We start from the raw sequence: 13343 nt of genomic DNA on the forward strand, positions 1-13343 counted from the left end.
AACATTGCATTTAATGGTTTCCAGATGTTGATAACAATATATAGTAAGGGCACAAAGTGTGAGATTCATAGAAAAATTTTCCTAAGAATATTTCCAATCCTTTCTCACACAAGAGAAAATGGATTAGGGGCATTGGGTATAGCATTATGGAACAAAGGGGGCGGTGGATCAAGAAAGTTTGAAAATCACTGGTTTACAATAAGATTGCTTTGTGATGAGTATCCACAAATTTCAAAAACTGTTTTGCATGAGATTGTCGCAAATTGCTTAAATTATCACAAATTGTGTTCCCAAAATGTCCACAAAATGAAGAAACTTGGAAGTGCTTTGACATTTCTTACCCGATAAAGTGAAGAGGGTAATGATTTCCTAAACAAAATTGTTACCGGTAATGAAAATTAGGTTTGTCTTGTCACTCCAGAATCAAAACAACAGTTGATGGAGTGGAGGCACTCATAGTCCTCCACAAGACACAAATTCAAAACAATGTTGTCAGCACAAAAAATCATGTGCACTGTGTTCTGGGACAGACAGGGCATTCTGCTTGTTGAGTTCCTTCCCAGAGGTGAAACCATCAATGCGGAACAATACTGTGAAACATTGTGAAAACTTTGCTGTGCAATTCAAAATAAAAGGCGTGAAAGTTTCAGTAAAGGCATTGTGTTGCTCCATGACAACGCACATCCCCATACTGCTGGTGTCACTCAAAACCTTATTCAACAATTCGGTTGGGAGCAGTTCAATCACCTGCCATAAAGCCCCAACCTTGCACCTGCAGACGACCATTTATTCTTGAACTTGAAGCGTGATTTTGGAGGGAGGCGCTTTGCAGGCGATGACGACGCAACAATTGATGTTCAGCAGTGGCTGTCTTCACTGGCAGCATCTTTCTTTGAAGAGGGTATAGACAAGTTGGTTTCCCGAATTGACAAATGTCTGAACAATGGTGGTAACTATGTAGAAAAATAGTTTCCAACATGCTCTTTCATGTAAAAATACATTTTGTTTTGAAAAAAGATTTTTTATGCGAGTTTTTCCAAAACGGTACTTACTTTCCGGACACGCCTCATATATTTATCTAGTGCATGAAGGGTCTTTTCAAATTTATGATTTTACAATATCATTTAACATTTAACTGATTGAAAATGATAAATTGGTCACATAATCACTATTGTAAGTAACTTATAAATTACACTGTAGAAATTTATAACATACGTGATGATAATTCCATTTTCTATAGAAAAGTTATCAGTAGGAAGTCCATCAATTATCCATTTCCTTATTGTAACTGGCTCTCCAAGAGTTTCTATTAGAGAAAATTCTTTTGTACATACAATTCCATGTTGTAATGCAGCTTCAATCCATGCAGAAATCTGTTTCTTTTTAAAATTTTTATCATATTTTACTACAGTTTATATTAATAACTTAAATTAATAACAACAAAACAGAAATATAATTGTAAAATATAACATATAAAGAGAACATAACTAAATTTTCTTTTATTAAAAATATTGTAAAATTATTAACCTTGGTTAAAATTAATATTTTGCTTCATAAATTACTAAATATAAATTTATTTACTTGTCGAAAAGACGCTGTAAATGCTCCCAAATATGCTACGACAGCTGCAGTTATAAGAGTATCGCCAACTAAATTATTGTAACGTTGTCCAAGAACTTTCGCAGCATTCTTCCATCGAGTTTTTTCTCCACCTAGACCACCAATTAACTGTTCCGCTCTCTGTAGTTTCAATGTACATGTTTCAAGATCATTTTCCACAGCTGTAAAATAAATTATACATAATGCAAAAAAAATAGCAATAAATTATTCTGAAATTTAATGTAAATAAATAAATAATGATATTTTTATATTTTCTTTAAGATTAGTGATTATCAAAACTATGTCCTTGATGAATTTTTCCAAGTAATAAAATGCTTAATCTAGCGATAATTAATTTTTCATTTGGATGGATTAATATCTTTAAATAAAACATGAAAAATTCTCTCCAAAACCAAACTTATAGTAGTTTCACTTTAGAGCAGCACCAGGTATCAATGAATCATTTTGAAATTTTTGAACAGATGAGTGAAGTGAGTGCAGATTGAGCAAGTGAGGGGGGAGTGAAGCAAGCAGAGGGTTGAGCAACGTGAGCAGGGGTGAAAGGGTTGGGTTACCTACCCCACAGGAGGAAATTAAAATATAGAAATAAAATACAGTAGAGTGTCAATTTTCCCAGCAAATTTAAATTTTCGCCAGTGCTGTGGTGCTTCAATCTTTCGCTATATCTTGGGCTACTCAAATATTTTACGTTTTTGATACTAAATTAACATCTGAAGTATAATTTTTTATTATTTATATTTTTCAATATATTTATTTTGTTTGTACAAAATAAAAAAATAATTTTTAACGATACAATAGTCTTTGTTAGGCTTAACATCGACGAAAATTCAACGCGAAGCGACACGCAACGGAGAAAAATTTCGACATCGGATACGTTAAACTATTTTTTCGTACGTAAATCAGTTATCCGAAATATCAGTTATCCGGACAACCCCAGTCCCCAATTGATTCGGAAAATCGACGCTCTACTGTATAGAGTAATCTAAATTATAGTTAGTATATTTGATGTTAACATAGTTTTATCAAATTAAATCAGAAATAAATGATGTAAATTAGCATTTACTACTACTCATTCAATAGTAATTAACATTTTTCTCCATAACCCAGTGGCAGTGAGTAAATCTAGATGTGAGAAGAAGCAAGTGGGTGGCAGGGGGCACTGGAGACAGGGTACTGAACAGTGACCGTAGGCAAAGATTGGGGTCACCAACAGCATTTCCCTTTCCTCTGTTAAACGGGTAAGAAAAAACATTGCATTTAATAGCTTTCAGATGTTGAGAACAATGCATGGTAAGGACATTCTTTACAAAGATAAGTAGAGAGCTGTCTGTTTTTTTAGCTACCAACACAAAGTGTGAGATTCACAGAAAAGTTTTCCTAAGAATACTTCCAAGCCTTTCTCATGCAAGAGAAAATGGGTTAGGGGCATTGGGTATAACTTTATGGAATAAAGAGGGTAGTAGATCAAAAAAGTTTAGGAATCACTGCCAAAATCTATAATATAATATACTAATCTAAGCTAACTGAAAAAAACTTAAAATGAAATATACTAAGAAATTATATTTAATTAATTTACCCATTTTTTTCAGTTTATTTCCTTCTAAATATTCCTGTAATTTCATTAATTTATCTTGCACTTCTTTTAACTCAGCATGCTTTTCTTTTAATTCATTTTCTGCTATTGATAATTCAGTTTGAGCTTTAGCAAGAGCTTCTTTTTTTGGAGCAACAATTTTAGCAACTCTAAAATATTTTAATTTAAAATATTAACAGTTTGAAATCACAAAAATAGTTAATAATTTAAATAAAATCTAAATTATGAAAAGAAAAAATTTATTAGAAGCTTCAATCTAATATGAAGTGCATAAATTTATATAAAATACCACAGCTACATAAATAATTTTCTAAAAAAAATGTTTCATTTCATTATTATATTTGATCTAACACTTTGAACATGATGATTTATTATGCTTAAAGTGTTAGATCATATGTAACTACATTATCATTTTCTTTTGCATAAGAGATTATATAATTGACTATGATGCTAAATCAACTAATTACACAAAAATTTAAAGATCTATGAACTAACAACTACAAATTATAATCTGTACTGTACATTTACGTATTTTATTTATAAGAAATAATTTGGTAATAAATTGATAATTTTTTCTGAATTAAATGATACAAAACTATATTTTGCTAATTTAACAAAACGTTAAAATTACTTTTCGTATTTTTCCATTGCAATAACCCATTTACAAAGACCTTCTGCAGCAGTTGAAGCTAATTTTACTTTTCCAGGATCAAAATCTGGATTATTAATATATTTTTCTCTGATGATTTTAATTGCTTTTGCTGGAATTTTATCCTACAATAAAAATGAAAAATTCTTACGAGAATTATAAATTCAATATATAAATTAATATGCTATTGAGTGTCAACTATGAAATGCCTGATTTATTAAACAGACTTTAACGATACATTGTATACAAACAGAACAACACATTTGATCAAGAATATAATTGCCTCAATTTCTATAACTTTCTCCCATCTCATTACAAACTTCTGGATTCATTGCAGAAGTGAAGCTGCAATCATTCTCTTTGAATGTGGTTTCATTTGGAAAGCTGTTGTGGAATCTAAATGTCTACTCTTGAGACTGCCAATTTCTTGCAGGTGAACATTGCCTCCTGAGATCACTTCAAAATGTTTGTATAACATCTTGTCTTGGGGTAGATTCCACAAGAGTTTCTAAGGTGTACATTGGGGAAGGACACTGAATCATAAAATAAAATAACTATGTAACCAGATAGGAAAATGTAACATTCCTGTCTCAATGTAGTTGTTTCCATTATATGTATACAAAGTAAGGTGCACTGAGAAATGAACATTTCATAGTTGACAACACAATCTATACTATATGTATTTAAAAAACAATTCAGATTTAAAAACTATAATTTAGTAAAATTTAAATTTTTAAAAAATATACCATATCAAATTTAAAAATAGTAATATTAATTCAATATCAATATTTAACTTTTAACAGAATCTGTATTGTAGTGCTTGTTCGTTAATCCTTTTAAAATAATTCCTTTTCTTAAGAAACACCAAGAGGTGATGATGTTTATTACAAAGGATATGAAGCAATTGTTAAATTATTGCTTTTGTCTCACATGCAATCCATCATCCAAAATTTTGCCAACCTTCAAGCTATGTTCTCAATCAGTCAAAAGAATGCATGTCAACCATGCATGCTTGATAATGTGGCCTTCTGCCTTTATTATTTTATATCTTTATTAGGGAGCTTAGCCCCATGAGTTTTACCCTCTTCTTCAAAAATTTTGTGACAATTCATTGATTCGTGGTGATGCCTTTTTCATTATTTTTTTCTTGAAGGAAAAATGTCCTTGACAATTTTAAGATAATTATATTGTGTGACAATTGCTCATCATTTCTGTATATAAAATTAAATTGTTGGTTCAAAGTCTTTGTTTATAAGCTTCTAGAATGTTCCATTTCACACTATTGCCTGGAGGGACAATAAACCCAGTGGAGGAGCAGGAGAGGGCATATATTGACTCAGGCCTGTCTTTGGTACGTGTGAGGCCCTGGGCCAAGAAAAGCTTTGAGGCCCCTTAAGGAATTCATAATGGAGGGTTAATATTTATAAATTTTTTCAATTAGCTTTCTCTGCTAAACATATTGTTATATTTATGTTTAATAAAATTTATCAAACATATTTTTTGATTGTTTACTGTTTATAATAATTTTATTGCTTGTTACTCTATTCAATTTTGCATATTTTCAAGGTCTTGAATGTTAGGCAGCCCATGCCCAGCCTAGTAGGCCCACACTTAAAGACAGGCCTGTATTGACTCAGGCCTGTCTTTAAGTGTCTTTAAGTGCCGACTCTCTCTTTTATTTTTCAGTGCCGTTACAGGAAGCACATGAAGGTGACCAGTGACAATAGGACTGTGCAAAGGAAGATGTTCAGATGGTATTCAAATATTACAATGCTTTAGGTTCCTGTTACACACAGACATTTTGTCTTTTCATGACAATTATGTATTAGTCTAATCCATGAATTTTCTTATGTGACAATCCTACCATCAGTAGACAATCGAAAATACAAGGGAGAGGAACTCATGTACTAGCACTTCCTCTTCCTTGTACTTTTAATTGTCTACTGATGGTAGGATTGTCACGTGAGAAAATATGCTCAAGTTCCTCAAATTTTCGTGTTGCATATTTTGATTGAAGCAAAGTTCATTGACTCTGTTTCAATCAACAAGATGACCAGGAGAAAACAGAAATTATGCAACATGAAAATTTGAGGAACTTCTCACATACTAGTACTTCCTCTCCCTTGTATTTTTTGAGGTTGCTAAATTCAAAGAAATTTACCTGACAATAAAAAATTTAAGGATTTTCTTCAACAAGTATCAGGTACCAGTAAAACAGTGAAATGAAATTATATTATTTATAAAAATAGAACTATATTTTTTTACAAAGACAACTGTCTGTATTAATACAGAGGATGAATTACGGCTTGCGATTTCCAATACAGATCCAAAAATAGATGTAATCATGAGCTCTTTGCAAGTGCATACATCACATTGAATTCTTATGATGTAAAGTTTTTTAAAAGTATTTTTCATGAAATAAATATTTATACCCATATGCATAAATAAAACCATTGTTTCATAAAATTATGTTTTATTTGGATCCCTAATAAGGCAAAAACATAAGTGCAAATCCCAGAAAGAATTTCACTTTGACTACATTGATGATTAAAAAAAATCTACTGTCTATCCAGGGGTTGTGACAAAATTTTACACAAAATGGGGAGGGGTCAGAAATGAAAATAGTTTGTGCACCACTGTTGTAAATTTTAAGTGTGAGGAAAAGGAAAAACAAGGTTAACTTGAATTGGTTAAGATTACCTTCCTGACAAAGTGCAGATGTTTTAAACAAAATAAATTTTTAAATTTCAGTGTTTGAAAAAGGAAAGGAAAAAGAAAGAGCAGTATTAAAAAGTAGACAATGAAAAAGAAAAACTCTCTCAATGTACCGTACCTTTCACCTATTCTTCTTAATTAATCAATTTCCTTATTCTTTCTTTCTGTACAATCTTAATTTATATTAGATAGCAATATAAGTTAGATTTAAATTAGTTCATTAATTTTTTTGTAAATAGACCGCAGACATAACTACACGAATAAACTGTTATGTTACATCTATGTATCCAATCATAATAGTACATACAAGCATAGCTTTTAATAGTTTAGTAAATTCAAAAAATTAAATTTCTCTGTCTTCTTAAAAATTTTGTATTTTTAAAATTATCATAAACCTTACTTCTAACGATTTAATGTGTAAGAATTGTTAATTAATTTAACTTCGATCATTTTTTTATTAATCTGAATAATTTTAGCACTAAAAGTGTAAATTTTTTAAGTCATTTAAATGTTAAAATACAAAAGAACAGTTTAATTTCCAAATAGCAATTTATAAATTAAAGTGAAAGATTTTTAAAGAATAATTTAGTCTATACAANAGTAAAATCATTATAAATATAAGAATATAAACATCAGAGAGATTCATACCAACTTGTGTTGGATCCTTAATTCGATCAGGTTTAACACCTTTCAAAATACATATGGCTTCCATTACAAGTTTTACGCCATGTGGTGGACTTTTCATTGTTTTTACTTCTGCTATATCCTGATTAAAAAAATTATTAATTGCACAAAATATTGTCTTTTTATATTTTAAAAGAACATAATGTACTTCTAAAATAATATATAAATTCTTGAAATCATAAAATATTCTGACACATCTGAATTATTACTATTATTTTAACAACAAAAAAATTAAAATAAACAAAAATAAAAAAGTATATTAGAAAGAACAAGTGTTAGTTGAAGTTGGAACTGAAAGAGATGATGTCAAAATATCGTAAATTCAGATGAAAATTTCTAGATTTTAATCTGAATTCAAATATACAATTTGTATTAGTTTGCCACTTTTTTTGTCTAATACTGCATGTTTGTTTAATCAGTTATTTTCATCAAAAGGATTTTCTTTTCCTGTTATTTAGGGGAAAGGAAATCACTTATCCTTACACATTTCCTAATATATTCAAAATAAATAGAAATAAATGAATAATAAAATAAAATAATGTAATTATTAAAGTAGTTTTAATTATAGATAATGCACAAAGACTGAAGTAGATTAATATATTTAATTAATGTATAAAAATGGTCAGAACAAGTAACATCTGTTTAGTTAATTTATACATTATTGATAATCTATAAATTAATAATGTATAAAATGTAAAGGTTTATATTAATACAAAACGACTTCTAATCTTAACACTGCATTGAGTAATAACAATCCATAAGACCTTTTTATAACAGTGTTGGTAACAGTCTTCACTAACGTTTTCGACCTTCACCTAGGTCTTCTTCAGGTGGTGACTAAATAGTATCGCCTGTTGACCATTGTAATGACAATGCCCAAGATGTAAATAATGCGCATATCGCTTGTCCCAGTTCAAATTCTTTGAATAAGTATCACCACGCCTGCGCAATCGTCTTTCCGTCTTTAAAGTTGATGCAGGTGCCCCCAATGTTGGCTTTACAAATCTCCCAAGCCTCCAGGTGACAGATATGATCAATACAAAATGCCTGTCTGATTACTTTGGTGTTATGGAAGTCCGCCCGACTTTCAGGGTCGGTAACGTAGGCCGACAAGGCGGTGGTGTGCCTGTTGTTTTTAATATCCAATTGATGCTCACGTAATCGTTTTTGTGTTGAGCGGATGGTGGAGCCAATGTAAACTAAGTCTCTATGGAATCTATTGTCCGTGATGGGAATGGAGTATACCCCTGGGGCCCTGTTGAGATCTATCGCGTCCTTGGTGTCATCGTTCCAATGGTCAAGAGGAGACACCATTTAGTCACCACCTGAAGAAGACCTCGGTGGAGGTTGAAAACGTTAGTGAAGATTGTTACCAACACTGTTATAAAAAGGTTTTGTGGATTGTTATTATATTAATATGTATTATTACATTACTATATTTTATATTAAGTTAACATTTAAGTTTATTAAATATTTACAGAGGCATACCCAGAATCTGAACCAGAGAGGGACAACTTGTATTAGTTTCAAGGAAGTGGGGAGGGAGAGTAAGATTTCACAACAGATGACTCTAGTCTAGTCACAATATTCATTATTCAAACTGATACTAAATTGATATGTCTTTGCTGTGTGTCAATTACTGCACTTTAATTTTTATTCTAGAGATGGGCAGCTGTCCCTCTCTGGGTACACTTTTGAATATTTATATAAATTTATTAACAGTTATCTGTTATGACAGGCAATTGTAGATCCTTAATTCTTAGTAAATTTGAAATAATAAATTACAGTTGTCTTCTTAATTGACTATTTTTCACATTTTATCATTTGTTAGAAAATATAGTGTTAAAACTTTAGGAAATCAAAATTATTTATTAACAAGTAAAACGGCAAAACCGTATTTGGGACAAGACTATGTCTCGGAGACAGAATCACTTTGATGCTCAAAGCAGGTCTCGTTCTCATTCTCCTATCTTCTTTGATATCGCTGTTTTTGGGCGTGATTGTTCAAACTTTGCCGGCCACAACCACAAGATCATCCACGATACATCTTTGATGAAATTAATTTATCTAATTTCAAAATCTCTCTCTGTTGCGTGTCAGCCTGGGTTGAATTTTTGTCGATGTGTAACGAAAAGTTTCCATTTTTGAAAAAAAATCGTGGCTATTGTATCGTCCGAAATTATTTTTTTATTTTGCACAAACAATATACAGTTTAACCCGATTATAATGTCATCGAATGTAACAACAATCCTCATATAACATCAAATTTTTATTGGTCCTATGATTTTACTATACTAGATAATGTTAAAAAAAAACCCACTTGTAACGACATAAAACTGTTTTAATGTCATATTTGAAGCACTCCCAAATTTAAAAAAATTAGATTACAAATTTTATTTAACATAGAAGAAACTACGTGTTCAGTCCTAAGGTCAGAGTTTACTTTTTAGAATGACTGTGAGTGGTACTCTCTCCTACCTGACTTCGGTGGGGTGAGGTGGCTGTTTGCCTGTTTGTAGAAGAGGGTTGCCATTTTGGATTTTATTTTGACTCGATTCTCGGTCCCCTGACTACCTATGAGTCTGGATTTTTTTATGCGCAAATGATTTGGGCACCTAATACTCTGTGCCAAATATCAACTCTCGACATGTACTCCTTCATATCTCTATGCTGGTAAGAACGAGTGGCAGTACGATTTTATAAACAAGACATAGTCTTGTCAATAACACAAAGTTACATATTTTTTCAAAAAATGAAATGAAATTCTTAAACAAAAACTGTTAAATATAATTGTATTAAATATAGTAAAATTTCAAAATGGATGACAAATTTTTTTGTATTAAATAAAAGTCCTGGCACATTACAAAAAATCAGTACAAATTAATAGCAGAAAGAAACATTAACATGTATCATACCAATAGAAGAGAAATTCTCCAAGTTTTATTCATATCTGAAGTATTAGTTCATTAATACATTTCCATTCACATCAGCTGCAATACTTAACAATTGATTTTTAAAATGGCAATGATTATACAAACACTGAATCTGTAATGTACCTCCATAAAACAAATTTTACATGATATTAGGTCATATGATTATAATGATCAACAAACTAGTATATGATAATTGGCTACTATGCATTCAATCCTGTTGTGGGAAATATTGAGACAGCCACAGATGGAATCGACAACAGTGTAATAGAGTACCTATCTTGCTGAAGTTATCACTGTCATAATCAAGTTGCTATATTAAAAATCCTCCATTATATCAAGTAGGACATACCATTGATAAGTGATTTTGTGAAGAAGAATAGCCTTTACCTTTTGAAACACACCATAGAAAGTATTCAAGTTTGACGAATGATGAATTTATTCAATTGTGGAGTACAATTTTTCAATGCGGCATATGTCTGTTTATCTTCTTGTGAAGAAAAACTATAGCATTGTTGCTGAAAATCACTTCTCTAGCAAAACCATCTTCCAAATACTGTTGTAGAGCTGCAAATAATGAGTCTTCTCAATGGCATAACAGAAAACTTTATGGCCCCTTGCAAATTTTTTGAAGTGCCTACATTTTCTGTTGTAGATCCATGAGCAAATCTCAATATTAGTGTGATATTAATAACAAAAACTTTATTTTAAATTCAAATAAATTATTTACTGTTATTTTTTTAAATTTCCTTTTCATAAATCTATATAGTCAAGTTATATTAATTAACTTAATGTAACTTATATATCTATAAAAATCATTAGAAAATTTTTTCTCTATTTCTGTTAAAACCATTGTGGGCAAATGTGTATTTCCTTTTAATAGTTGATGAATACAGTTTCTTCTGGGACTTAGTTATTATGAAGACAAGAGAAAATCATTTGTAGTAACTATTCTGTAGGCATGTTTTTGTATATCAACCAGTTTTTGTTTAACTGAGATGATTTCTGTTACAGCATTTTCAAGTCTTAATATCTTCAGGTTTTGTCAACTTTAATACAAATAACTTGAGTCACTTAGCATCTCAGTCAAAGAAATTAATAGGTTATTGATAACACTATGTGCTAACAGATAAACAAAGCCTTTCTTCAGAGAATATAATCAGAAGTGATAATTTAATATATAACCAAACAGTCAGCATTTGGCTAGATACATGAAAATATACTTATCTATCTGTAAAATAATTTTAGATTAAGGTTTGCTATTGTAATGAAATATACTGTAGGGAGGTTCTTGATAGTTTAGAGCAGGCCTGGCCAACCCAAATTGTTTCACAGGCCACTTTGATCACGCGTAACATTATGGTGGGCCACAATTTAGGCAAACATGTTTTTAAAAAATAAAACAAATACAAAATGAATAAGATTTTATTGTTATATCAAGAGTTTGTACTAGCACTTGCACATTATAATGACACATACAAATTTTCATTTATTTAATTGTTTTGGTATACACATAATGGAAAACAAAAGTTTAATAGATATATAATATTGATTAGTGGGCCACACAATTTAACGTGATGGGCCTCATGTGGCCTGCAGGTTGGCCAGACCTGGTTTAGAGTAATATTAATAACAAAAACTTTAATTTACTAATATTTAACTTAAACCCCATGCAGGTAAGAAGGAAAATGTATCCAATAAAATAAACATGCTCTGTGACCAATGAAAGAACAAAAAGTTTATTTTTTCACAGTTCTTAAGTTCAGTTCAAGATACACTATTGCGAACCAAGGGAGTAGAGTGCTGAGCTTGTCCCCACTTATCAGCTTCTTTGTCAGGGATGGTCGATGTGGTAACCGAGTAGGAGGGTGAGCGAGGTCGTGACAAGGTGTCGGTCGTACTTAAGGATGACACATATTTAGATATAAGAATAACATATTTAATTAACTATAAAGCTATATAAAGCGAAAGGCTACACAAATGGGAATAATCAAAAATACTTCTAGGTCGCGACAGTGATAGACGATCGTCAATAAATTGTCTAAATTCTGGGCCTTTATAGGTCCCAATATCTTTTAAGTTAAACTAACCTAAATCTAGTCTATAACTGATAGAGAGACCCGAGAGAGAGAGAGAGGGTTAAAATTTTCCACTGTATTACCTCCTTAGTCCTCGATCTCATTGTATGGTGGTGATAACATTTTTGGATCAGTGGAGTTGACCATTTGAGATTATGGCGAGGTGGCGATGGACAGAATGATGTATGGGTCTGTTGATGTCCACAGTTGATGTCTGCAGGGGATGTCCACTGTTGATGTCCGCTGGGAGGACTGTGTCCAAGCCCTTTTTATACACGTCCCGGAGGGTGACTAATATTAAGTCTGATGTAATCCCATCTAAGGTTGACTTGTGTCCGGGATTTGTTTATATTAATTGTCAGAAATCGAAACATTTCTTTAGATTTATTACTTCTTCTATCCAGTATTGTCACTCTTTCTACCTCATAAATTTGATAACAGCTGTCAAAACAACTGAATTAATTGCTGAATGTGACTAAGGTCAGAGTTTGTCTTGCAACCTTAGTGATAATTGTTCATTATATGGTCATCTTGATCGGTTTTATCATTCACAAAATCTTATGAAATGGGAAGTGTGAGGGTTTTGTTTTTTCTTTCCCATCTGTAAGTTTAAAAGGTCACTTATCGAAGTGATGCAAAAATTGAAGGAAGAAGGGAAATAATGATGAGGAAAAAAGTATTGAAACTTGTGAATTTTAATTCACAAAAGAGCTTGAATCCTCACACTATTATCATAATAATATCTTAATTCTCTGTCAACTTTTCCCGCACCCACTCTTCATGACACACACACACACACACAATCTGAGAACAAAGAGAGGAAATTCACACTTTGCTATACTTCAGGACCCACTTTCACCATGTCTTTTCTTCCTGCTCGCCAAACCAAAAGTGCTCTTTCTGTCCTACAGACCTGCACAAAAATTCTTCTATATCCAGGTTCCTCCAACGTCATTGAGCCTTCGGGCTTGGATTCTACTGTTCAACCATCCCAACCACGATAAGCCCATATGGATAGACAAATGGTCAATGATGGACTAAACCATGTGGTCTTAAGACCACAGTACAAAATA

At 31.5% G+C, this 13343-nt stretch overlaps 1 protein-coding gene across 1 annotated transcript in view; it reads right to left on the reverse strand.

Annotated features, from left to right (window-relative positions):
- Positions 1-13343, reverse strand: part of LOC111617680 (dynein heavy chain 7, axonemal-like) — a 168383-nt gene that overhangs the window by 37136 nt on the left and 117904 nt on the right. Inside the window, exons 37-41 of the mRNA XM_023358964.1 lie at positions 7210-7344; positions 3846-3988; positions 3197-3363; positions 1582-1781; positions 1216-1379 (exon numbers count right to left, since the gene is read on the reverse strand). Of these exons, the coding sequence (XP_023214732.1) occupies positions 1216-1379; positions 1582-1781; positions 3197-3363; positions 3846-3988; positions 7210-7344 (809 nt within the window). The remainder of the gene's footprint in view (positions 1-1215; positions 1380-1581; positions 1782-3196; positions 3364-3845; positions 3989-7209; positions 7345-13343) is intronic.

The sequence above is a fragment of the Centruroides sculpturatus genome, unplaced genomic scaffold (assembly GCF_000671375.1).
Source record: "Centruroides sculpturatus isolate CEXI.00-Female unplaced genomic scaffold, Cexi_2.0 scaffold1464, whole genome shotgun sequence".
Taxonomy (NCBI): Eukaryota; Metazoa; Arthropoda; class Arachnida; order Scorpiones; family Buthidae; genus Centruroides; species Centruroides sculpturatus.